Raw genomic sequence first — 25,486 nt, 5'->3', positions numbered from 1 at the left:
CATGCTACAAATAGTATGAGATCTCTTGTATTTTCTGTTAATCTGCATTATATAGCCTAATAGCTCTGGGAATCATCAGTTGCTGGGGCCATTTGAGTTACTGTTTGAATTTGGAAAACTACTAAGTTTCCCGTTGAATGTTTCACAGCTTTGAAATTGTTTTCTGGATGAGGGCATCTTGTTAAATTATTGTCATGGGACCGTGCAATCAATACTCATAATGTCCTATGCTCTCCTTGCTTGTCAATGAGAGGTCAGTAATGTGTGCCAATATTTGTTTGCAGTGGGACTGCTTCCACCTCAAAACATACACATCTCTGATGAATGGTATACGAGATTCAGAGTATCCTGGGACCCTTCACCCTCTCCGGTTCTTGGATATAAAATTGTGTATAAGCCAGTGGGTAAGGAAATACCTTTATTGCCATACAAATGCATTAAAGAGTTTATTGTTTATGAGGGAGCCTTTACCGCATCCTCGGTGATTAGATTCTCTTGAGAGTTTGGTTGTCACATCAAGTCCTCTCCCACTAGAGGCAATATTTTTGGAAATAGTGTTCTAAGCCTATGGTCTGAAGTGTCATTGTTACTATGGGTGCAGATGAGACTCTCCTTATATTGCATGATTATAAAGTTTGGTCTGGTTCATAAAATGACGCAAATGGAATCTGTGTTCAGATATTCTGTACGTTATTATGATTGTGAAATAATGCATATTTAATCAATATAAACTTCTGTGTTTTCCCATTATGTCAAGGGCATATGCATTTTAGTTTATCCCTGACAGGCTTGCTTTCAACTTCCCATTAACATTTACATCTAAGTGGATATCACCTTGATTAAGTGATTTGTTATCTCTGTTTCTATGTTCTGCCTGTATGCTTAGCAAAATGGAAGAAAAGTGCTCTCTGTACCAAATTTGCGAGGGTATCGTTCACGCACCCAGAAAGGGGGTGAGCTATGAAAAATAAAGGAGAGAGGGCAAGAGAAAGGAAATGTGAGATTCGAGAGAGAGAGCTTAAAGGAGGAGAAGGTGTTGCTAATTGAGGACCTTCAGGAACCAAACTCATGGAATAAGAACCAAGATAGAATTTCTTTTCTTTTTTTTTAATGTTTATTTTTGAGAGAAAGAGAGTGAGCAGGGGAGGTGCAGAGAGAGAGGGGGACAGAAGATCCAAAGTGGACTCTGTGCTAACAGCAGAGACCCCTATATAGGTGGTGGGGCTCAAACTCACAAGCTGTGAGGTCGTGACCTGAGCAAAAGTCGGACACTTGGCTGCCTGAGACAACCAGGCACACCCCAAGATAGAATTTCTTAAATCATCTCTATAACAAATTGGAAAAATGTTAACTGAGCATCTACTATGCACAAAGCACTATGCTGCCAAATTGGGGCTTAGAGAAGAGGCTTGAGGGGTCTAGGGTAGTTACTATCATTAAAGGAACATTGATTACAAACCTACTACATTCTAGGTACTGTGCTATGTATGCTTTGATTATAAGAGGGTGAAGAATTCAGTCTCTGCTTATAGTTTTGTATTCACCATATAATGAAACATGTGCTACAGTGAGCAGGTGCATAAGGGGCTGTGGAATTAATGGTGTTCCTACCATCATTTGAGTATAAGTTATTTGATTTTAAGGAAAATTTGAGACTAGTGGTGGCATATTTCTATGTATTTTTGTGATTGTTCTTAAGGTTCCAATGAGCCCATGGAAGTTTTTGTTGGAGAAATGACATCATACACATTACACAATCTCAATCCCAGCACCACCTATGATGTGGATGTTTACGCTCAGTATGATTCTGGACTCAGTGTCCCCCTGACGGATCAAGGCACTACATGTGAGTGACATATCTTTTCATGGTTGTAAGAAAGAGTGTGGTGCAGATTGCCAGGTCAGCCTGTTCTAATTTCATTTCTTCTTAACATATGCATGTTTCCTCAGCATTAAGGAGGTGGCCCTTTGTTGTCTAGCCACACAAATATATAAGTAATATAATTGAGTATACAAAAATGTATGTGATATTTTTATTTCTGGTAAAATATACTTTGAATTTTGAAAGATAAAAAGTATAGAAATTATGATTTTATCCATGAATTATCTGTAAAATTAAATTTGGAATGCCATGTAGTTTTTGGGTTTTTTTTTTTTTTTTTTTAATTTTTTTTTATTTATTTTTGGGACAGAGAGAGACAGAGCATGAACGGGGGAGGGACAGAGAAAGAGGGAGACACAGAATCGGAAACAGGCTCCAGGCTCTGAGCCATCAGCCCAGAGCCCGACGCGGGGCTCGAACTCACGGACCGTGAGATCGTGACCTGGCTGAAGTCGGACGCTCAACCGACTGCGCCGCCCAGGCGCCCCTTTGGGTTTTTTTTTGACATATGTGATGTTAAAACATATATTACTTAAATGATTGATTCAATTGAAAATTTTCACAGAAATGCCATGATTAATGACTTGGCCCAAAGATAGATTTTGTGGTCACCAAGTAGTTAATAACTATTTAAGGACTTAGAAGATAGCCTTTTAGAAAAATTTCTTATTATTATTTTACATGAGATGTCTTGGTTCTTTGTAGTGTCTAGACTATGTAGAATTTCTTTCCCTTGAGAACTAGTGATAGAACAGGAGGTCTGTTTTAGCTGTACCACATTTTCCTGTATGTTTCTTGTATGTTTCTTACAAGGAAACATACTAAGAACATAGGCATTTGTTTTTCAGCTACAGTGGAAGTTTTAAAATTGTGTTTTGATTAAAAGTATGCATTTTTGTCTTTATTCGTGAAGTAAATCTGTTTTTCCTTTCTTTCTTTCTTTCTTTCTTTTTTTTTTTTTTTCTCGTAGTGTATTTAAATGTGACAGATCTGAAAACTTACCAGGTCGGGTGGGATACGTTCTGTGTTAGATGGTCACCTCACCGGGCAGCCACCTCCTACAGGCTAAAACTAAGCCCTGCAGATGGTATGTGTGTAACACCAACAAATAAACAAACAAACAAACAAACAAACAAACAAAAAAATTAAAAAAGAAAAAAAAGGACTGGGCACAGAGTAGCAACATTTTAAACTTCAGTAATGGAGATGCTATTTTGTCTACAAAATTATATATAAAAATGTCTTTACATATATTTGATGGTGACACTGGCATTTTCCTTTGTTGTCATAATCAGGAACCAGAGGACAAGAAATTACAGTGCGTGGATCGGAAACCAGTCACTGCTTCACTGGCCTTTCACCAGAAACTGATTATGGTGTCACTGTTTTTGTGCAGACACCAAATCTTGAGGGACCTGGAGTCTCTGTCAAAGAACATACCAGTAAGTTTTTGAGTAATCTGAAAGTCTCTGTAAGGTGTCAGAATAGAATGTTCTACGTGTGGGAGACTTTAGTGGCTCCGGTGTAGACACTTCTCCCTTTGGGCAATAGTAATGATTGGAATGATGGCAGATTAATGAAGAAGGAATCTGTGGCTGGTTCAGGACTTTTATCTACAGCAAATCCATGTTGTCCCTGTTACAGAGTTGGTGTTATTTTAAGGGAAGGGCTACAGGAGGGAGATACAGCTTTTGCTGGCAGTGAGAAGGTGAATATGCACTCGTATTAGTGACCTTTACTCATTTGACCCTATTTGAAGGCCTTTCATCCACCCTTTGAATTGTCGTTTTGCTTTCTGCAGCTGTTGTCAATGTTTGAATGACTACCAATGATATCAAATTTGGATACAATAGAATTTCCAGTATATCAGTGCCAATGAGACTTGATTTGTTATCTAGGACTTAAATTGCTCCTAACATGTACTTCCTGTGATATGAAATTTGCACAGGTTATATTCTTCTAATTATTATTTTTTAATTCCAGCTGTGAAGCCAACAGAAGCCCCTACGGAGCCTCCCACACCTCCTCCCCCTCCCACAATTCCACCAGCCCGGGAAGGTAAGTACAGCATGTCAGGCAGTACATTCAGCTGGTAGGGATTTATAGCCTTCTTATTTATGTAGCCTAGATGCTACTTCCGACTGATATAGGCTATTTCTGATTTATCATCTTTGCCGAACAGTTTTTAGATAAAAAAAAATAAAAAGATTACCAGTAATTGTTCTTCTCCCGCTCAGGTGGGAGTGTGAATGAACTCAGTCATAAGCTATAGCTCTTCAGTTGGAACTCTCTTTCCTCGATTTTGCAGATTAATGTCTAGTGATACTTTGCATTGTCCATAGTCCCATGGTGGGCATTTCTTTTTCCTGGATGCTGACATCAATAGGCATTGTGAACCTTTTTGGCTGTATCTTCAACCTACACCTAGGGCCTTCGGCTTTGGAATTCCTGGCTTCTGCCCTGGATTGCACAAAGTTAAAAAATGTTTATTCAATGCAGTTTTGAGACATAATTGTCACTTGCAGGGAACTGGCAAAAAGACATAGTGAGCTAACAAAACTGGTCTCTCAGTACTTTGGGGCACTTCTCAGTGTTTTATCAGATCAAGTTTAAGCTAATTAACTACTGCTTTATTCTTTCCCCAAGTTTCTGTTTCTGGCACTTAACTGAAAGAATTTCAGATTTTATAAGTATTTTTCTTTTCTCTTAGAGGGCTCTAGAATGCTACAACTTTATTAAACTTACTAAATAAATAAAATAAAAAAATTAAAAATGTATTCTTATATGATAAAATAATACTATATAGGGTAAATTGTATTGTAGGGTAAAATAATAATGGGTTTCTTTAGACTGTTGAAAGAAATTCAGTAAAAAACCTTGTCCTAAAATATATTAAATTTTTCTTAATAGCCTTTTTTTTTTTTTTTGAGAGAAAGTATGAGCAGGGAAGGGGCAGAAAGAGAGGGAGAGAGAATCCCAAAAAGGCTCCACGCTAAGCATGGAGCCCAACACAGGGCCAGATCCTATGACTGTGAGATCATGACCTGAGCCGAAATCAAGAGTTGGAGGCTCAATGGACTGAGCCACTCAGGTGCCCTAGACTTTACTTTTTAAAGCAGTCTTAGCAAAATTGAACTGAAAGTACATAGAGTTCCCACATACAACCTGCCCCTCTCACACATAACCTCCCTCAGTATCAACACTGAACACCAGAGTGGTGCATTTGTTACTATGGGTCTACACTGACACATCATTTTCATCCATAGTCCACAGTTTATGTGAGGTTCATTCTTGGTGCTGTATATTCTACATGTTTTTATATACTAAAATTTTAATTTTTTTAACCCTCCAGGTCTGAAAATTGAAATCAAAGATAATTTATTCCTTCCCTTCCCTTACTCTGTATGATTCTAGTGGCCTAATTTAAAATGAAAAGACACCTAATTTGCACCAAATCTTTGACAATTATATACAAAACCTCCAGACCTACTGATGGGTATTCTTAAATTCTAGACATTGTTGCTTTTCATTTTATTTCCTCCTCATCTATTGTTTGAAACCACTTGAGAAGTTCCACAAGGAAAGAACATATATTTGCATAATGGATCTAAGCAGATGGAGTAATTCCAGACCAGAAATTAAGGGACAATTAGACTAGTGCTTCTCAAACTTTATTGTGCATGTGAATCGTCAGGGTACCTTGTCATTGCTAATCTGATTCAGGAGGTCTTGGGTAGGGCCCAGATTCTGCATTTCTAAGAAGCTTCCAGGAATTGCTGCTGCTGCTGAAGACTACTTTGGGTAGGGGGTGTTGGGCTACACTTCTCAGCTTTGTAACTTCATTTGAGTAAAAGAATTCATGAGAATTGGGGTTTCTCTGTTTTTTCCCCCCAGTATGCAAAGGGGCCAAGGCAGATATTGTATTCTTGACTGATGCCTCCTGGAGTATCGGGGATGATAATTTTAACAAAGTTGTAAAATTCATCTTCAATACTGTGGGAGCCTTTGATGAAATCAGTCCTGCTGGAATTCAGGTGGGTGCTGTTTCATAGTGGCTATTCATTTGTAAGGTCTTGCTATTTCCTTTGAATTTCTCTTTTTAAGTAGAAAGGCTTTTCTGTATAAACTATGTTTTGACTTTTGTTATTTACTATTTTTCTTTACACATGTATTTTTGGGAAGGAGTTGGATATAAATGACAAATAGAAAAATAAATTCTTCCGTAGATATTCTCTTGGCTAGATGATACTGCTTTTGGAGAATTTAGGGCATTCTGACTCTGACTTCCTGCTTAAGACTTCCGACAATGATACATTTCCATAAAAGGTCATCTAATGTTCTGGAAATTAAATGCATTGTGATTGTCAATCCCTATTAAGATAGAGGACACAGTGATGAGCAGTGACTGGCGTGGGTGTGTGGCGTTTCATACTTCATCACTGTGGCATCTTTGATTATAAAAATAAGAGATTTTGACATAAGCCACACATAAGTTCATAAACAAATCATGTATTCTTTTATGGAATATACTAAATTTAAAATCCCCAAATAATCCTGTGAACATTTTTCCAACCCAAGAAGAGTAAAAAATTCAAGCTAGTTATAGTCTTAAATTAATGTTTTAGCAATTAAGCCATTTTTTTCATCCATTCAGACACTGAGATTTCTAATAAAAAGTAAAAAATAACTACTGTGTCATCTACTTTATATACGTGATTATCAGTCCTTAACATGACTCTGGAAAGTAAGGATAGTTATCTCCATTTTACTGATATGGAAACGAAAGCCCAGAGAGGTGCAGAACTTCCCCTATGTCACACAGCTACTAAGAGACAGAGCTAGGATTTGAGCCCATTGAATTCTGACTACAAAGCCTGTACTCTGTCAAGTAAATTACACTGTTTGTGGTGAGTGCTGATTATTAGCACACATGCAACATTTTAATCTTACGATGAAGAATGAATGCAGTTAGTGAGAAGAAGCAGTTGGCTAAGGACCAAATTGCTTAGCCAACATTTGAGTTCAAGATGGTGTGTTCTCATTTCTAATCCTGGGACCTCACTCTTCCCTAGCCTTGCCCATCTCTTCCTACATCCTAGAGAAAGGATGTGAATACTATATGAATACAGCATATTTACAATGTTAATATCAATTATTGGTGGTTTCATTGAAGATTAGAAATTAGTAAATTTAATGAGACAATAGTAGTCAGTGTTATAGTATTAGCTATAAAGAGCTTATAATAGTCTGTCAAATCTAGGATATTTATTTTCCCCATTCAACAGCAGGAGGAGCCACTGGAAAATTGAACTATAGAAAGAGGTGTCTTAACCTCACCACCAACTACATTCCCTTTCAGGTCTCATTTGTGCAGTACAGTGACGAGGTCAAGTCTGAGTTCAAGTTGAACACATACAATGACAAGGCCCAAGCCCTTGGGGCCCTCCAGAATATTAGGTACAGAGGAGGAAACACAAGAACAGGTACAGTTAATCAACTGTGAACGTGGACCTTCACTCTCCAAAGCATTTGGAGTGGTAGAACTGAGTGTACTACCACATTCTGATATTCATATTCTTCTCAGTTGAGTGTGTCTATTGGCATTTGGATAGTTTTCACTGAGGTGACAGTACAATGTTCCCTGCAACACTCTATAGGCAAAGCTCTCACGTTTATCAAGGAGAAGGTCTTGACCTGGGAGAGCGGCATGAGGAAGAATGTCCCCAAGGTGCTGGTTGTGGTCACAGATGGTCGGTCACAGGATGAGGTCAAGAAGGCAGCTTTGGTCATCCAGCAGTCAGGTAAGCACAGGCATGAATTTGATGTCCAGTGAGCGCACTCATTATCTTAACAGTTTTACATGTTTCCAGGAATGATTGCGAAAGATGAAACTGCTGCTTTTACTTTATTTTTCCTGTTTTACTCTGGAGTCCATACCCTTTAAATGTTAGTTTATATTTAATTTGTGGATGGTGTAGTAAGTGCTCAGAAATGACATGGTGTGTATATATATATATCTTTGTGTAAGATGTGACTCGGGGTATGTAAAAGACCAAACCTAATTTCCCCATCATGGCTAGAAGGCTACAGAATGCAGTAATGGGATGGTCCCAGAGCAGACTTCCTCCCATAGCAGAAGTGAATTTTGATGCCGGTTCCCTGTGCCAGGAGAAACATAGGGAAGCCTTTAGCTTTAGCACATCCTTGCAGATACAAACCCAATGCAGATTGCTGAAGGGAGGTGGAGGAAGATATCTTTGAAGTGGACCTTGACAATCAAATATCCTGAGAGCCTCCTGGCAACACGGATTTGGATTCGTTATTTAGGATTACTAGAGATGAAATTAGGTCTCACCAGCACTTGCGTTAACGCCCTCCACACCCCCAAATCCCAACTCCCAGGTAGAGTCCAAGGTTAACATATTTTAGAGAGAATTCTATTTTGTGTTTGATTGACTGTAGTAAATTTAGAAAGTACTTTGTTATATGGAATTTTTCATCGGCACATACATAATTCTTTGGCTAAAAGCATGAGTCATGATTAGTGCTAAGTCATACTGTCTTCTTTCAATACAGATTGTTCTTTGTACTGACTTTTCTTTTTAAATAAGTTATTGCCTTTATTTTTTTAAGTTTATTTATTTGAGAGAGAGCAAGCGAGCGTGGGGGAGGAGCAGAGAGAGAGGGAGAGACAGAATCCCAAGCAAGTTCCACACTGTCAGTGCAGAGCCTGACATGGGACTCAAACCCACAACTGTGAGATTATGACCTGAGCCTAAATAAAGAGTCGAACGCTTAACTGACTGAGCCACCCACTCATTGCATGAGTGCAATGTCATGCACTTTGAACAGATATCTACATATTTTGGGCTTTTGGTTGATTTAAGTTTGGGGTGATGCATGCTTGCTCAAGTTACCTTACTTATATCTCATTAGAGAACTAATTTCTTATATAGTCTACTTTTTCTACTTTCAAACTAAACTTTTGGAGTGAAGTCTTTGTTTATTTGTGTTAGCCTAAATAAATGAAAGTTTATTTCCACTGGGAATTATAGATTCCATTTCAAGAGTGGCCAAAGTGCTGCCTTTGAGCCTGAGTTGTTGAGAAAATCAGTTTCAAGAACTCAAAGTTTAAAATGAGCCCATTCTTGGTTTCTGAATTACGTAAGCTTAAAGTGTTAATGGTGCCTAAGAGAGCTGTCGAATGGATGGGTCTGTTAGGACTATGGATCTCTGGAAGGAAATGTGCACCACATCAAGTCTTTCTGCTGTTAAGATGTGCGCCTTTTAATTGTTAGGATTTTATTTTAGGAAACCCAAATAACTGAGTTTTCTAAGCCAGAAAACAGGAAGGCCTGGAAAAGTCCAAGAGAGTTTATGTCCATTAAAAGGACTTACTGCTTTTACTGAGAAAAATGCAGTGTCATTTCTGAAAAGGTTTTATTTTGAACTGCTGAATAAAGTATGGAAAAGGGGACATGTAATTCACTCTATAAACACTGCTCTGCAGGGTTCAGTGTCTTTGTAGTCGGTGTGGCTGACGTTGACTACAATGAGCTCGCTAACATTGCCAGCAAACCGAGTGAACGGCACGTGTTCATTGTGGATGACTTTGAGTCTTTTGAGAAGATTGAGGACAACCTTATCACGTTTGTCTGTGAGACTGCCACTTCAAGTAAGTCATGGTCCAGATGGATCCACAATCTCACCTGTTTTGGAAGAAAACAACTTAGTAGACAATGGCCTGTCCTGTATGGGATCAGGTCCGTGAGTAAATAGATTCGGGGAAATCACTTGGGAACCTGATGAATCATTGTTCCTATTGAGATCATGCTAAATGTGTGTTTGTCAGAGGTCCGCTTTTAGCCTTGAGGATGTAATATTCCTTGTATGGAAATGAAGTGTTTTAACATATCCTTTTCCCACCATCCCAATGCTGTGACGTTTGAGTAAATTAATCTTCAGCTTAGAAATGCATTTATAGAAACATTTCTGTGAGATGAAGGTTTTCCCTATTAGTAATCAATTGGTATTTGTTCTGTCAACATCCGTGCTTCAAGGAAGCAAGGAAAACACTGACTTTTGCGTGTGCACTCCATAGAAATTCACTTGGTCCTCTTTTGGTTTTTTGGGTGTAGATTTTTCTTGTTTTTGCCAAGACTTCAATGAACTTGGAGCTTTTCAAATACAGCGAAGGACCAAAGATCAATTATTTAAGTCAATTTATCCTCTTTCCCACCTATAAGCACCGATTCTTGGGGTGTTATGGAGACACTTATGTGGCTAGTATTAGACCCCTGGTCCTAGGGAGGGCTACGCTTCACAGGTGTTATATCTTGCCTTCTCACACATTACTAAAAACTCAGAGATGTGCTTAGAGGTGGCAGCAGTGAACAATAATCTGGGGTTTACTCTCAGAACTCATGCCAAAGCTCAGAATGGAATTGCGCAGGGGAGGGGGTAGTGGGTCTGGAGGTACCATTGCCTCCCTTGCGGTTCTGGGGTCCTGAAAGCCACCCTCTAGGATCCCTGGCTCTGGGGTCCCGGGGTGAAAACTGTCGCACGCTTGTCACCGCTGTGTGACATCCAATAGCTGACATGGGGCTTGGGGGGTGGGAGGGGTTGGCAGACAGCTGAATAGGGACAAACTTCTGCCTTTGCTTAAATCTAAAATCCACGGGGAGAAGAGTTCTTTAATCTATTGAAAAACATCTGAAAATTTCCCCCTTCAATTCTGTTTTTGCTATTTGTAAGAATACTGTAAAATTCCCACTAGGACTGGAGGATTTTCAGAAAACATTGATTATACCAGTTAGCACTATAATTTCTCCTACACAAAGGAAGTCTACAAGAAATCACTTATAAAGGGCTAGATGGATGTTATTTTTGTAAATGAACGAACACTCCCATGACTTGGTATATGTACATAGCTGCTTCGTGTGCGTGTGTAATGTTTGTGTATCATGTGGCTGAATCGAACTCAGAGAACACTGTGTGTTGCAGGTTGTCCTCTCATTTATTTGGACGGCTACACCTCACCCGGTAAGCATTTATACCCTTGGACTAACTTATTTCCAGATTTAAGCAACAAAATAATTAAAAGGACCTAATTTTGATCTTTTCTTTTCTGGTGTAAAGGTTTTAAGATGCTTGAAGCATACAACCTGACAGAAAAGAATTTTGCTTCCGTACCAGGAGTCTCTTTGGAGTCTGGTTCTTTCCCCAGCTACTCAGCATACAAACTTCAGAAGAATGCGTTTGTGAATCAGCCTACAGCGTAAGTGTGACGAGGAGTTTCTTTCTCCTATCATGGGCCTGACACTTTTTTGCAGTTCTTAGAATTTTTGCTGACTTCTTAAAATCTAGAAACTTTAGAATTGTCAGAAGTCTCTCATGGATGACTTAGCTTAGTTTCCTTAAATACAGTCGGTTTAAGTGTCTTCCCCATCGGGTCACACAGGAGACTAAGACTCCAGCCTTACTATTCTCAGACCCAAGAATCTCATCCTGGTTCTGAAATATTATGGATAATGGACCTTTTAGGATTTAAGGCTAGGATTGTAGATTTAAGGCTTCTTCTAAGCGAGGCTTTTTAAGCAGGAAGGCAACTAATTATTTTGAACATTTCTTCCTGTGGTGCAGAGGGACTGAATGGAATAAATGCCGAATGAGAGCCGGCATTCTTTTTAATGTTTCAGATCTCCAGAAGATGAAGTATTGTGGCACTTTTGCTTGTCCAAGATCAGACAGGCAGCGGTTAGTTTTTATTGGCCAATGCTCTGGCAATCTGTTGGGTAGCTCTAGCTGTTGTTATTTTACTTCATGAAAGTTTGCACCTGGGAATCATAACTAAAATATGTCTTTTTTATTCATTAGAATTAAAACACTTTAATATGTGTTTGGCAGCTTATGGGAAGAAAAGAACAAGAAGAAATAAAGCCTTTAGAAACTTAGGACAGGGTCAGAAAATGATGTCTGAAATTTGAAATGCTCTGGGAAAGCTGATGGAAAATTCAGAATAAAATCAAAGCTAATTTCTTTTAAGAAAGCACAGATCATATTGTTGTAGTTTGACCACACTGTAAGTTCCTAACTCTTTTATGGTTAACCATGATGGTTCACAGTTTTAGGTTTGTCAGTGAATCTTAATACCCGGTGTTTAACTTCAGTCACCACAAGGTATGATTCCTACATTTAATTTGTGACAGCCTACTGTGTTCTCAAGAGTCAGAACTGTGGCTGAAAGACAGAAGCATGAATGCAATTACACTTTTTTCATAAGCACTCATTAACTAATGGAGAAACATGCACCGGGTGAGAGATGAATTAATGTGGAGAAGATATTATTTTTAACATGGAATATTATGAAGATAGCAGGTTTTTGCACATATGAAAGGCATCATGTCAGCATGCTGAGAACATATGTTTTAAGAAGCAGGGCGGCATTGTGTTCCAGAAGTACCAGTGGTGTGGTACTAGGACATGAAACCTTCAGAGACATTCTGTGCCCTGTGTCAAAATTTGTGGAGGAACAGCTTCTTTTCTGTCCAAGAGTTGATAATTAAAGCCTTTTCGCTACCTTCAGGAAGAAAGTATTATTAAATGGTCTCACACAGAAAACCATCAATCCTGCTTCAGAGATTCCCCCGGAACAATGACTGACTCAACTCTGGAAGAGCACATGGGACCACATTTTTTGTCTAATGGCTTTAGAGCCAAGAAGCATTTCCTTTTAATTGGATCACATCCTTTATCATCACTAAACGTTTGCACATGTACATGGGCTTAACGTTTATTTCTGGTTTTATTTTTGGGAACGTGAGCTTCTGGAGATTATGTGATTTATTTGATTTCAAGGGAGGAATTTGGAAGTGTAAAAACTATCAGAAATAGGCAAGGAGAAATTAAAACCTTAAGCTGTATTACTCATGATCTCATTCCCCTGACATTGGAAATTAAGCATATTTAGTAAGATTCATTTTCTTAAAATTACATCCATAGATACAGTGTCTATCACTCTAAAATCATTATGTAATTTTATAATCATATTTGTGTCTAGAAACAATTAACAGTAGGATATTAACAGTTATTAACGGTAGGATAAAAGACCTTGGGCAATTTCCCAGACTTTTGCAAATTTAGCCGATTGTAAATAATCTATTCACTACTTACATAATAGATCTTTAGTGTTTGCTCTTTTGATGTGTTTCCTAAATTTTTCCTTTTCTAATATGTAGCCAGATTATTATGACTAGCTTCTAATACTGCTGGTAATGAGTTTATTGTACAAAGATTTAAAATATTCTCTATTTCTGGTGAGAAATCTTTGTTAATTAACTAATCAGTTATGTTTTATCCAACAGAGATCTACACCCAAATGGACTTCCTTCTTCATATACAATTATATTATTGTTCAGACTTCTCCCAGAAACTCCCAGTGACCCTTTTGCAATTTGGCAAATCACAGATAGAGATTATAAACCACAAGTTGGAGTAATTGCAGATCGTAAGGATTTTTATCTTATTTTAAGGCGCATGCATACTACTTTTGATTATGAATTCTCTTTCCTTTTCTTTAAAAACCTACGGAATATATATAATTACTTGATACATGATTTTATGTTTAAAAATACAACGTATTGATAAATATTCTAATTTTATTTAATCTCAACTGAAATTATTGAATATTTTAGAAAGCTCTCCAACAAGAATCATTAGTTAATATTTTCCACATAAAGTATACCATGCATGTGATTTAATAACAATTATGTGTTGGTTACAGCTTCTAGCAAGACATTATCGTTCTTTAACAAGGATACAAGAGGTGAAGTGCAAACTGTTACATTTGACACAGATGAGGTGAAGGCATTATTTTATGGCAGTTTTCACAAGGTAAAAACATAAAATATCTGATTATTTATAGAAAAAGCATATGATTTAAAAATTCAAACTAATTTATTATTTATTAAAAGGTCATGTTAAATTGGTAGAAACATAGCTATGTCTTTTAAAACCAAAATCTTCTTTTAAAGAATTTGATTAATTTGAGAATATTTAAAATAAAACAGTAAGGGGCGCCTGGGTGGTTCAGTCAGTTAAGCGCCCGACTTTGGCTCAGGTCATGATCTCATCGGGCTCTGTGCTGACAGCTCAGAGCCTGGAGACTGCTTCAGATGCTGTGTTTCCCTCTCTGCCCCTCCCCTGCTCACACTCTGTCTCTCTGTCTCTCAAAAATGAATAAATATTTAAAAAATTTTAAATAAAACAGTAATTCTACTAACAAGGAGATAATTACTACTAACATGCTGATATGTTTTCAATGCTAATATCTTCAAAATTTGAATCATGTAGTAGGTATAGTTTTGTATGCCTATTTTTTCTACCTACCATTTTATTGTGAACCTTTATGTCATTTCATTTCAAAAGCTTAATTTTTGTGGATAGTATTTTAATTGATAAAAATAATTCTTTTATAGAGCCCAGTAAGCTGCTTCTGCTTGTTTACCAAAGAGTTACAAGCATGCTAGTCCGAAAGTTATGATTATTTACTAAAGTAATTAATATATTTATGAGAAATATTTCTCTTGAACATGAACACATTATGAATTCTCTAAAAAATATTATTAAAAGTTCTAAGATGCATTCTTAGGGGATTGTCTATTCTTGTTGATCTTCATTAAAATTTTTTGTATGTCAACATTAGAGGATAATACGCAAGTTCTATCAAATTTCTTTTTTTTTTTTTTTAATTTTTTTTTTAACGTTTATTTATTTTTGAGACAGAGAGAGACAAAGCATGAATGGGGGAGGGTCAGAGAGAGGGAGACACAGAATCTGAAACAGGCTCCGGGCTCTGAGCTGTCAGCACAGGGGCCCGATGCGGGGCTCGAACTCACGGACCGCGAGATCGGACCGCGAGATCGTGACCTGAGCCGAAGTCGGCGCTCAACCGACTGAGCCACCCAGGAGCCCCTCTATCAAATTTCTAAAGGACGATTAATTGACAAATAAGTACTACAGTTGGGAGCATTAGAAATGAAAAGAGCCATCTAGGTTAGAGTGGGCTTTTTAATGGTATTCCGTCATTCATTGGATTGAGTTAACAGGAGGAATAGCACTTGTGCAACAGTAAGGCACTCAGAAAATTAGTCCTTGTGCATAGGAGACAAATATTTCCAGTTCAGTCTGATTCTCAAGTAAAAATTGAACTTTCCTGTACTTGAGTAGTTTAGCTAGATTTTTTGCAAATTCTCTTCCTGAGAGTCTTGGTTTCTTTCCAGAATGTTTTTTCTTATTGATGAATCATTCTTGCGAAGGATAGCAAGGGACTCTCCTCATGAAGCTCAAAGTCACTTTAGTGTACACATTGGTGAGAAGCAAAACAACAATGAAGGAAAAACAAAGATCTCTGAGTATAATGGCATATCTACTGCCATGATGAAGTACAGTAAAATAAATGCCTCACTGGGAAAGAAAATTCTAGCTTGACAAATATTATTAGCTTCAACTGCTCCTTATCTGATAATAGATGTTGAATTTGGCCAAGTTCTTATGAACTTTTTTGGCTCATTAATACACCTATTAAACTTACATTTCAGTAGTTGCTAAAAAGAACTATTTTATTTTTCCTTCCATACTACTGAAGATATTAGAAATTTATGAACCAACTGATAACCACTTAAACGCTATTATGTTTAAATTTCCAACCCTCATCAAATACTTCATTCTACTTAAAAAAAAAGCAGTATTTTGTGCAGAGGTCTATAATGACAGTCATTAATTACAAATCAAGATAATTTTGTTTGACATTTCTTTCTTTGCTTGCTTTTATGGAGAGGCATTTGTGTTCTTAGTTTTTATGCAATGCCTCTTCTTTTTCCTTCTGACAAGCTCTCTTGTCTCCTCAATCTCTACCTTTTTTTCTCATCAGACTTTTCTTTTTTTAGTTTCTCCTCTATGTTTTCACTATGCTCTTTTTCCTCCTCTACTCCTCCACCCCATTCTTTTAACCTATTCTCATTTATCTCATCAATTCAAGTACTGAGTTCAGTCACTATTGTCTGTTTACATTCTTTACTCATTCAAAGATTCAAACACTTTTCTCTCATTTTCCATTTAATTTGGGAATTGAACTTCTTCAGTCTTTAGGATGTGAATGAGTGATACTCTGATAGTAGGAAATTAATGAAAATGACATGCAGGGGACTCTTGGGAGAAAAGGAGCATAGGGTAAAAGAGCTTAAGTAAGGAATGGCAGACAGCTATTGCTTTTTAAGGATTCTCTTGACACGTTTTGTGTCTCTGTTCCAAGTGAGAAGTTTGTCATAAGAAAAAAAGTGGAATAGATGAAAAATAAAAGATTTAGGGAACAGTAGAACTTGGGAAGGGAGATGAGTTGATAAGAGTGTTCCTATTTCTTCCTACTTTACTGTGACCAAAAAGGATTCACAGCTGGGAAATAGCCCCTAAATACTTGGGACAGTGGTCTACAGATGAAGAACCCACTCTGAAATGTTATTATGCCTGTATTTAAAATGTGATGAAAAGCACTGAAGAGATTGTAGCAAAATATGTTTTTAGCATGAGTTTCTTAATGGCTAGTATTGACTGGCAATTGGAATAATTTTGTTACAAATTAAAAGTTTTGATTTTGAAATAATTTTGGGGGTACTATGGTTTTTTCAAAATATTTTGTGAATTTTTGCCTCTGAGATTGTTCATACAAGAGCCAAAAATAGGTTTTAGTTCTTATTAGATAATAAATATCTTGGGAATGCTTATATGGTCTTCTTCTTGAATTCAATATTAGATGATTGTTCTGGGGACATTTAAAGTTAATTTTTAGTAAGCTATGTATCACTTTTATATAAAAGCAATCAATATGCAGTTCACACTTAGAACTTAACAGATGCACTAAATTAATGTTTTGGTGGTGATTCTATGTGGGAAAAATATTCACTATTTAAAAACATTGCCAGAGATTGTCCTTATGCTTACTGACTCAAAGAACTTAAGGGAATTTCTTTTCCTTTTAACTTGGAGCCAAACTTTTCAAAGTAATTATCGAGTGCTTACTTGAGTATTTGTGCTGTGATAAGTGGAAACTATGAGTATAACTATAAACTCAAAGATTACCTGCAGCCATTCTTTACGCTGTTGAAATACAAATGTTTTATTAATTATCTGCACTAATAGATTTAAATTCTGAGTGTCCTGAATATCAGATAAGAAGTAAATCAACATAAGATTCTTTCCTTAAAAGGAAATTGAATCTTATATCTATCAATTTCCAGAACCGAATCTCTGTAGAAGACGTGGGCTAATTCTTTACTATGTTAAATGTCTATATGGTATGCAAGTTCTTTTTGGCTGAGATTAGGGAATAACAAATTAAAAATTGAATTTAGCAAAATCAATGGAAGACATTTGAGGATCCTGTTTACTGAGTATAGCAATACATTAATAATTTATTAACTTGTATTTGAATAGTTCTTTATAGTTAATGGGATCATCTCATCTACTACATTATCTCTGGTCATCTCAGAAAGAGTACATATAGGAAAATAGGCAATTATGCATGTATATGTGGATGAAGGCTCATTTAATTTGATGTTTTTAATAAATGATGTTGACATTGTAATCTGACTATTGGGATTTTAGTCCAAGACTTGATTTGGGATAACAATAATATAAAGAACATATTTGTTAACCTGTGATCTGAAATATGCAGAAATCACCCAAGTTTTTTGGGGTAGAAACTTTATAATGGAAACAAATGATCTTTTTAGGTTCATATTGTAGTGACCTCAAAAAGTGTTAAGATTTACATCGACTGCTATGAAATTATAGAAAAAGACATCAAGGAAGCTGGAAATATCACAACTGATGGCTATGAAATTCTTGGAAAACTTCTTAAAGGGGAGAGGAAATCAGCTACAGTAAGTCACACATTTTTATTTTTCTAGGTACTTTTCATTAAGATTGAAATAACATTTTAAAAATAATCAGTGGGTTGTTTTTGTTTTTGTTTTCTCAGTGGGTTTTAAATTGTCAAATTCCTTGGTCAGATTGAAACATCGAAAAAGTTACATTGAGGAAATATACTACTGACAGAACATAATAATGTGGTTTACTGCTAGAAACAAAATAAGATGTCAAGACACCAGAGAACATCATGTAGTCATCTTGAAACAGTATCAAATTGGAGAGTAGAACACAAATAGTTGCCAGGATAATCAGTGAAATCTAAAATAACTCATTTTTTGTTCTTCAAAGATAGCAATTGTTAATACAAATTTCTGCAATCAAGACATGAAGCATTTGTAGCTTGATAACACAGACACAAACAGTGACTGTCATAGAGCCTGTGCTCTCTCTGAGAAGAGTCATCATCTGTCTGTCTCAGAAGGAAGATCAGTGTAGGAGGGCGGCCAGCTGACTGCATTACTCACAATTTGCACTGGCTCAAGTTTGAGGCGGGAGCATGCCAACCATATTTATAATGCTGTCTATTAGTAAAAATTTAAATCTAGAGTTTTCACTGTATCAAGCTAATTAAGTTTATATTAAATGTCAATCAATAATAATATTGATGCATAAGCAAGGTTAGGGGCACCTGGGTGGCTCAGTTGGTTAAGTGTCCAACTCTTGATTTTGGCTCAGGTCATGATCTCAGGGTCATGGGATCAAGCCCTGAGTCAGGCTCTGTGCTGAGCGTGGAACCTGCTTAAGATTCACTCTCCCTCTCTCCGCCCCTCTCTGGTCTAAAAAAATAAATAAAAGCAAGGTTAACATTTTTGGCTTTTTAAAAAAATTTACTTATAAATATTAAATTTATTAATTTAGCTTTCTTCCACACACAGGATTTTGTTCTCTTAGATTCACAAGTGAAATTTTTATTCTGAAATGTAGAAACCATTAGTGCAAACTTAATATATTGTGATAAACATCTGGACTTTTAATTTAATTAAATTTAAACATTTTTTAGGATTAATAGAATACTTAATATGCTTAATCTTATAAATCAATAACGATGGTAATAATGATAACTAAGATTTATCAAGCACTTAGCATGCACCTTTTTATTTTTTTTAATTAAAATATAGGTGACACATAATGTTATATTACTTTCAGATGTACAACAGTGACTCAACAAGTTTATACATAGACTTTTTATTGAATATTGTCTTTTTCCTTAAATAGAACAATTATAACAGGTTTATAAAAGGATGGCTACATCTAAGCAGCCTTTTCCTTTTTATCAAAATAACTTTATTTTTTAAATGTGGAAAAATAGAAAGTATATGCTATGTTGAAATAATTAAACTGAATCATCAAAGTTATTAGTCAGTCCCAGGTAAGAATTTATGAAAAGAAAACATCAATTTTAGAATAAATGAAGAATGTTATTTTTAATGTTATTTTTCTACAAGAGTGGACTTTTAAAAGTTGATTTAAATGGATGTAGTCTTCCAATTCTTAATTAAATACATTCCTAATTCTTAATTAAAGAAATTAATGTTTTCTTAAAAAAAACAAAACTCAATCAAGCATTTTATTTTAGCCGGGGAAGTGAATCAGATGTGGGAATTTCACATATGCATTTTGTTTTAACATCTCCTTCTCTTAGGCATAGGTTTTTATGTTCTTCCCGTATGAAGTAAGGATCACATTGCCCTCAAGGGTTTGCACTCTTGAGAGAGTCTTTGTGAGAAATTGGCAAAGGTTAAAATGTGGAGTTGTTAATATGAAATGTTTTTCACGCATCTTTAGCTGATGTTTCTGTTGGTTGTTTGCAGTTCCAAATCCAGAGTTTTGATATTGTATGCAGTCCGGTGTGGACCAGTAGAGACAGATGCTGTGATATTCCCTCTAGGGTAAGTAAGATGGAATGGAACCGTTGTCGTGGTCTTAAAAGCCCTCCTGGAATAAGGGATGCGGATGCAGATGGTCTGGGAGAGGAAGTAGCACTCAGCAACTGAATCTCCAAGACGGAGCCAAGGAATGTGCACGATGTGCATGCTCATCAGCTACCACAGCTGAGGCCAGTGACCTCCTCCTTTAAAATCCAGGAATACACAAGACCACATCTGAAATTCTCCCTAACAGCCAGGGTGGTTATGCGTAGTTAGAAAAGTCCGCTGGATCAGGGCGTTTGATAGATCTACTAATTACAAAGCCCTCCTATTGCTTGTAAAATATCAGCATTTTACAGAATAAAAAATATCACCTTTGTGGACATCTAAGGCTTAGGGTAGACATAACCATATTACTTTATGAGATGATGGTTTTCCCTCATTGTGGCTACAAAGTTGAATATGATGATGGAGTGGATGCTTTTGGCAAGCAGTGAGCTACATACATCCACAGGATCAACGTGTGTTATTTATTCCACAAATGCTTATTGAGCACCTATTTATTATAAGCCAGGCACAATTTTATGTGCGTGGATTACAGCAGTGGAAGTGAATATTCTAGTGGAAGGAAAGGAGAGAGAAAGAATTAACAAGTAGATACATGCTACATTACAAAGTAGAAAGTCTTAGGATGAAAAAACAAATCATGGTGAAGGGATAGAGAGTCAGGTGAGCACTATCAGCCCTCAGTGATGAGGTGAGGTTTAAGCAGAGACCTGGTGAAGTAAGGGAGTGTACAATTGTGGATGACGGGGACTGCATTCCAATCAGGGGAGACTGCACATGCAAAGGTCCTAAGACCACAAAGTGCCCTAAATATCTGAGAAATATTAAGTAGATCAGTGGGGCTGGAGTAAAGTGAACGGGAAGGGCAGTGTTAGGCAATGAGATGGGCAAGGTGATGCTGGTTTGCAGAATGTGTAAGGCCTTCTAGGCCATGGAAAGGATTTTAGATCTTACTCTGAACAAAATGGGCATTGATATCTGAGATACTCAGCATTTCTCTAATACTGGATTAGAGAAAACCACATTAAATTACCAGTGGACTATGTGGTGGTTTTATAAGCATTTCTTCATTATGTAAGGTTTCCTAAAGTAAAATGTAAAGACATAAAAGACCAAAGCAAGATTCAACATAAGACTATTTTTACTGATAAATACAAATTATTTCTTCAACTTGAGAACCGGATTTCCTTGTGTATGTAAGACAAATGGGGGTGGAGGATTGGAAGACATTTCACTTTCAATTCATAGGTGAATATTCTTTTTCAAAATTTCAGAGAGATGAAGCAAAGTGCCCTGCTCTTCCCAATGCTTGTACATGTACACAGGACAGTGTTGGACCTCCAGGTCCACCAGGCCCTGCGGTAAGGAAACTGCAATAGTCCTTCTAGCCTTCCTCTTAAATCTTTGGAGTGATCATCTTTTTGCCAGTATGTAGTGCATAAAATGCTTCCAGCCATCTGTCTTTTCTGGGACAGGCCATTTTTTTGTGGTATGTTTCGAGATCTGAAATGGAATAAATCAAGAAGAAAGTTTGAACACATTGAACACATTTTGTCTAGTCATGCAGGAATGAATGATTGGCTAGTATTCAAGAGCTATCCCCTTAGAGATGAGAATCTGGGTTTCCATCTGTAATCCCATGATTTTGAAAATTTCTTAACATTTCCCAAAAGCTTCTTGTATGTATGCTATGGAGCCATGGATGAGAGGCTGAACACCTTGTTTGGAACCTAGGATATGTATACCTTATGTAGCAGATACATCATGACAATAAGTAGGGAAATTTACATATGTGATGATACCATAAACTCTGGGTGAAAGTATTGGGGTTTGGAATAACTTGGGTAAAAAAGTCTATGACCAGGTCTATTTGTGGGGGAGGCGCACAACACTGAAGATTACAGTGATAGATTTCACTAATCAATGTGGAACCCCTTGATTCAGTTAATCCAGCATGTGACCTGGGCTGGTTTTGTGGAATGGAAGTGATACCTCTAAGCTTTAGTGGTGTCTTTTAAGAAAATGGTTAATTAACGTAGGAATCACTCAGAGATTCTCAGAACAACAAATTTTATTGTACTTAGGTCAGAGCAAATAGTGTAGATTGATTTTAGGTTAATTACAAACCAGCTTCTCTCATACAGAATAAAATGTCACTGGAATTATTGACCATTTATTAATTTATTTTTTTTATTAACAGTGACTTACCTGATTTATATCTGTAATCATAAAACTATATCCTGATCTAACGTAGATGTTTTTGAGAAGTAAGGATTTTTTAATAAGGTAGCATTATTGGATGTCATTATCATATTTATTTCCTCTTTGTTCAGTGAACTCTGATTTCCAGTTACTAAACTACATGTTCTGAGATTCTGAAAGATTCAAGATATTCTTCTCTTTGCATATTATTTTCACTGAAGAATGTGCACTCATGTAACTCCAAACAGAATCTTCTCCTTGCTGTATTTAAGTAATGCTTTTTTTTTCTAGTAAGCTTCAAATTTTCAAATAAATTTCAAAATTTGCTAACGATTAAGAAAAGTTCAGAATGTAAAAGTGAGACACTTAAAATGTACAAAGTTATGAAATTCTCTTTCCCCACGTATTTGTATGATATGTTAAATTCACTTCAATATTTGTAAGTAACCATAGGAGTATCAATTGCCTGGAGAATGCTGCTTCTTGAAGTCATTTCTGTATATCAGCTTCTCCCTACTTTCCTTATATTTACCCTAAAATGTGTTCTTACTATGTATTTTAGGGAGGACCTGGTGCTAAAGGTCCCAGAGGTGAAAGAGGTATCAGTGGGGCAGTTGTAAGTATATTTTATGGTGCATTTAAGTTTTCGTGTATATGTTGAAGTCTGATTGTTAAAATTTCCACTAAGGGGATATGTGACCTTGAGCAAGTTAGTTCAAGTTTAGTGTGCCTTAGGTAATATAATTACCTCAGTCTCGTCTCTGGATGTCAAGATGATGGATTAGACTAGCCAGAGAAAGAAATGTCCAAGGCATCTCACTGCTATAGGAATTACACATAGGAAATCTGCAGAAGAACCTAAGGGTTCTGCTACAACATGGAGAAATAGAGCAGGTAATCCAATCATTGGGAGACCCACAGGGGGCAGAGCCCCACCAGAAAGCTGGAGGGAGTTGGGAGAAGTTCTGCGGCTCTTTTTTTCACCCTGTCTCAGAGAAAGAGCTGAGCAGCCATGTATATGTTCAGTGGGGGGTCACCGGCCCTTTTCTACCAGGTCCATACTTGTCTTCCATAAGATAACTCAAGCTTATTAGGGCAATATATTATGAAGATGATGTGTGCTTTTAGTCATGATATTACTAATGATAAGCTAACCCAGTTAGGAAAGGGTGAGGCTGGGATGATAACCCAGTTCCCTGACTCCGGGTTTGTACCTTTTCTACCTGGGCATGTTGCAAAGAAGCTCCAGCATAGAGCATCTTCTTAGTGGATATCTGTTCTTTCCTTGCTTGTTTTATATACACATTAGTTCCAGAAATAAGGCCAAGTCTAAGAGAAAGCAGGACCAGCCTAAACTAAGAAAATCCACTGAAATTCAAGGTTTGATCTCATATGAATTCTTGAGTATAAATTTATGAATATATCATATCCAGTGTGTTTTACCTCTTTTGCAAAAATCTGCTTCTAATGGGACTTTTGGAAATATAAGTGCTCTTATGAATTTATTGCACTTGAATTGTTCTTTAATGAATAGTAAAGGGAAGAAAGGAATGGCATTAATAAATGCTTTTATAGGTGTGTAGATTTCGAAAATGTTTGCAAACATTATATGACTGATGTCTTAAGACACACCGACAGACTTCTGATTGGATGTTAGCACTGGAAGGTCATTATGTGACTTTGTGATTGTTTCTCTCTTGTATGCTTTAGGGGCCCCCTGGCCCTCGTGGAGATACAGGTCCTCCAGGCCCCCAGGGTCCCCCAGGCCCCCAGGGACCCAACGGACTCTCCATTCCAGGAGAACAAGTAAGCACAAAGGCTTTCTGTATTTCAGTGAGGATGGTAGATTAACATTAAGTTGAACTAGAATATTTTTTACTGTATTTTGCCAAACTCAAATGTTTCCTGAGAACTCAACAAGGTCGGCCATTGAGATAACTTCCTATGATTATGATTTCAGATATGCAAATAGTGCATGTAATAATATTTAAATGTGTAGATAAAATTATTGCTACTAATTTGACCTTTAAAAATGAATAAGTAATGCATATATACTTCAACATCCTGAAGGCTTTGAAATTACTTTTAGTGTGTGGCAACCCTTTGCTAATATTTATGACCTCAAGGCAAGCTTGCATTGTCTATCTAGGTCACTACTTCTTTAAAAAACATTTTTTAAAAAAATTTTTTTTTAACGTTTATTTATTTTTGAGACAGAGAGAGACAGAGCATGAACGGGGGAGGGGCAGAGAGAGAGGGAGACAGAATCGGAAGCAGGCTCCAGGCTCTGAGCCATCAGCCCAGAGCCCGACGCGGGGCTCGAACTCACGGACCATGAGATCGTGACCTGGGCTGAAGTCGGACGCTCAACCGACTGAGCCACCCAGGCGCCCCTTAAAAAACTTTTTAATGAAATGTTTACCTTTTGTTCCAAAAGCTCATCTGAAGTTATAAAAGGTGTTTTTACCTTTTAAGACTCATATTTTATTTAGCTACTAACATTTTTTTCTATACCTTAAAATAAACAAAAGAATACAGCATATGAATAAGAATATGATAACTGCATAGTTTTAAATTCAAGTCTAAACTCCCTTTTAAGATGCCTTAATATAGGACAGATACATTTTCTTGGCACTTAGAGGAAAAATAATTGATACCAGATAAAGCTGGAAATGAGACATGTGGAGGGATAGGGCTTTCTCACTCAAAAGGGTTGCCTGAATCTACTTTTAGCTTCTTGTGTCCAAAAGGGACTTTTGGGGCTTTTACCTTTCTTACTACTATTATTAAATTAAATATTTCAGTTTTAATTAATTCTACTTTGCCTTTATGACAAGTGTTTTCTAGCATGTAGTTATAAAGACCAAAATTATAACACTTCATTGAATATCTATTAAAATTAGCAACTAATTAAATATATTAAATAAAAAATAGTTTTTCTCCCTTCAAATTTTATTCCTATGAAAATACCTTATGTTAAACTATGTTCATTTAAAGTAGGTATATTGTCCCATAATTATATAAAATTATCCTTTAATATTACAAATGGAAATCAGAACACAGCATTTATAGCTTAAAAAGTGAGCATCAATCCGAAAAATGATTTATTTGTCTACCTTCCAAATGTGTTTACATTGTATTTATGAAGTGATGGAGATTTCAGAAGTGACTCCTGTCTCCCCTTTTCACTTCATCTCTGTAAAATGCCTGAGGACTGTTTTCCCATTGCTGCTGTAGGGTCGCCAAGGGATGAAAGGTGATGCTGGAGAGCCAGGACTTCCCGGCCGGACGGTGAGTTGTTCTTGAAGCTACCTCTTTTTTTACTTGTCAGGTGCTGTTTGAAAAGTTGCCCTTGTAGTGCCTCAAAAGGTGAACCCAGAGGAGGCAGCAAAGCAGAAGCCAGGCTATGTGCATCGCATTATTTCCATTTCATCCCCTAGTCTTAGTTGTCAAATTTGTGCTGTTCAATTCAAGTGTGGGC

The 25,486-nt window shown here is 36.8% G+C and overlaps 1 protein-coding gene across 4 annotated transcripts in view; it reads left to right on the top strand.

Moving 5' to 3' along the window:
- The window catches only part of COL12A1 (collagen type XII alpha 1 chain), a 115,982-nt gene that overhangs the window by 76,315 nt on the left and 14,181 nt on the right, over positions 1-25,486 (top strand). For all 4 annotated transcript variants that reach the window (XM_042939180.1, XM_042939182.1, XM_042939181.1 and 1 more), the window contains 19 exons: positions 285-404; positions 1,700-1,846; positions 2,853-2,969; positions 3,178-3,324; positions 3,866-3,940; positions 5,777-5,916; positions 7,242-7,365; positions 7,540-7,683; positions 9,393-9,557; positions 10,886-10,924; positions 11,021-11,159; positions 13,246-13,388; positions 13,665-13,774; positions 17,671-17,820; positions 19,681-19,758; positions 21,078-21,164; positions 22,568-22,621; positions 23,716-23,811; positions 25,243-25,296. In XM_042939180.1, coding sequence (XP_042795114.1) covers positions 285-404; positions 1,700-1,846; positions 2,853-2,969; positions 3,178-3,324; positions 3,866-3,940; positions 5,777-5,916; positions 7,242-7,365; positions 7,540-7,683; positions 9,393-9,557; positions 10,886-10,924; positions 11,021-11,159; positions 13,246-13,388; positions 13,665-13,774; positions 17,671-17,820; positions 19,681-19,758; positions 21,078-21,164; positions 22,568-22,621; positions 23,716-23,811; positions 25,243-25,296 — 2,129 coding nt within the window. The remainder of the gene's footprint in view (positions 1-284; positions 405-1,699; positions 1,847-2,852; positions 2,970-3,177; positions 3,325-3,865; positions 3,941-5,776; positions 5,917-7,241; positions 7,366-7,539; positions 7,684-9,392; positions 9,558-10,885; positions 10,925-11,020; positions 11,160-13,245; positions 13,389-13,664; positions 13,775-17,670; positions 17,821-19,680; positions 19,759-21,077; positions 21,165-22,567; positions 22,622-23,715; positions 23,812-25,242; positions 25,297-25,486) is intronic.

This window comes from Panthera leo, chromosome B2 (genome assembly GCF_018350215.1).
Source record: "Panthera leo isolate Ple1 chromosome B2, P.leo_Ple1_pat1.1, whole genome shotgun sequence".
NCBI classification, from domain to species: Eukaryota; Metazoa; Chordata; class Mammalia; order Carnivora; family Felidae; genus Panthera; species Panthera leo.
The sequence above is the reverse complement of the archived record's forward strand: the minus strand, read 5'-3'. Positions and strand labels throughout refer to the sequence as shown.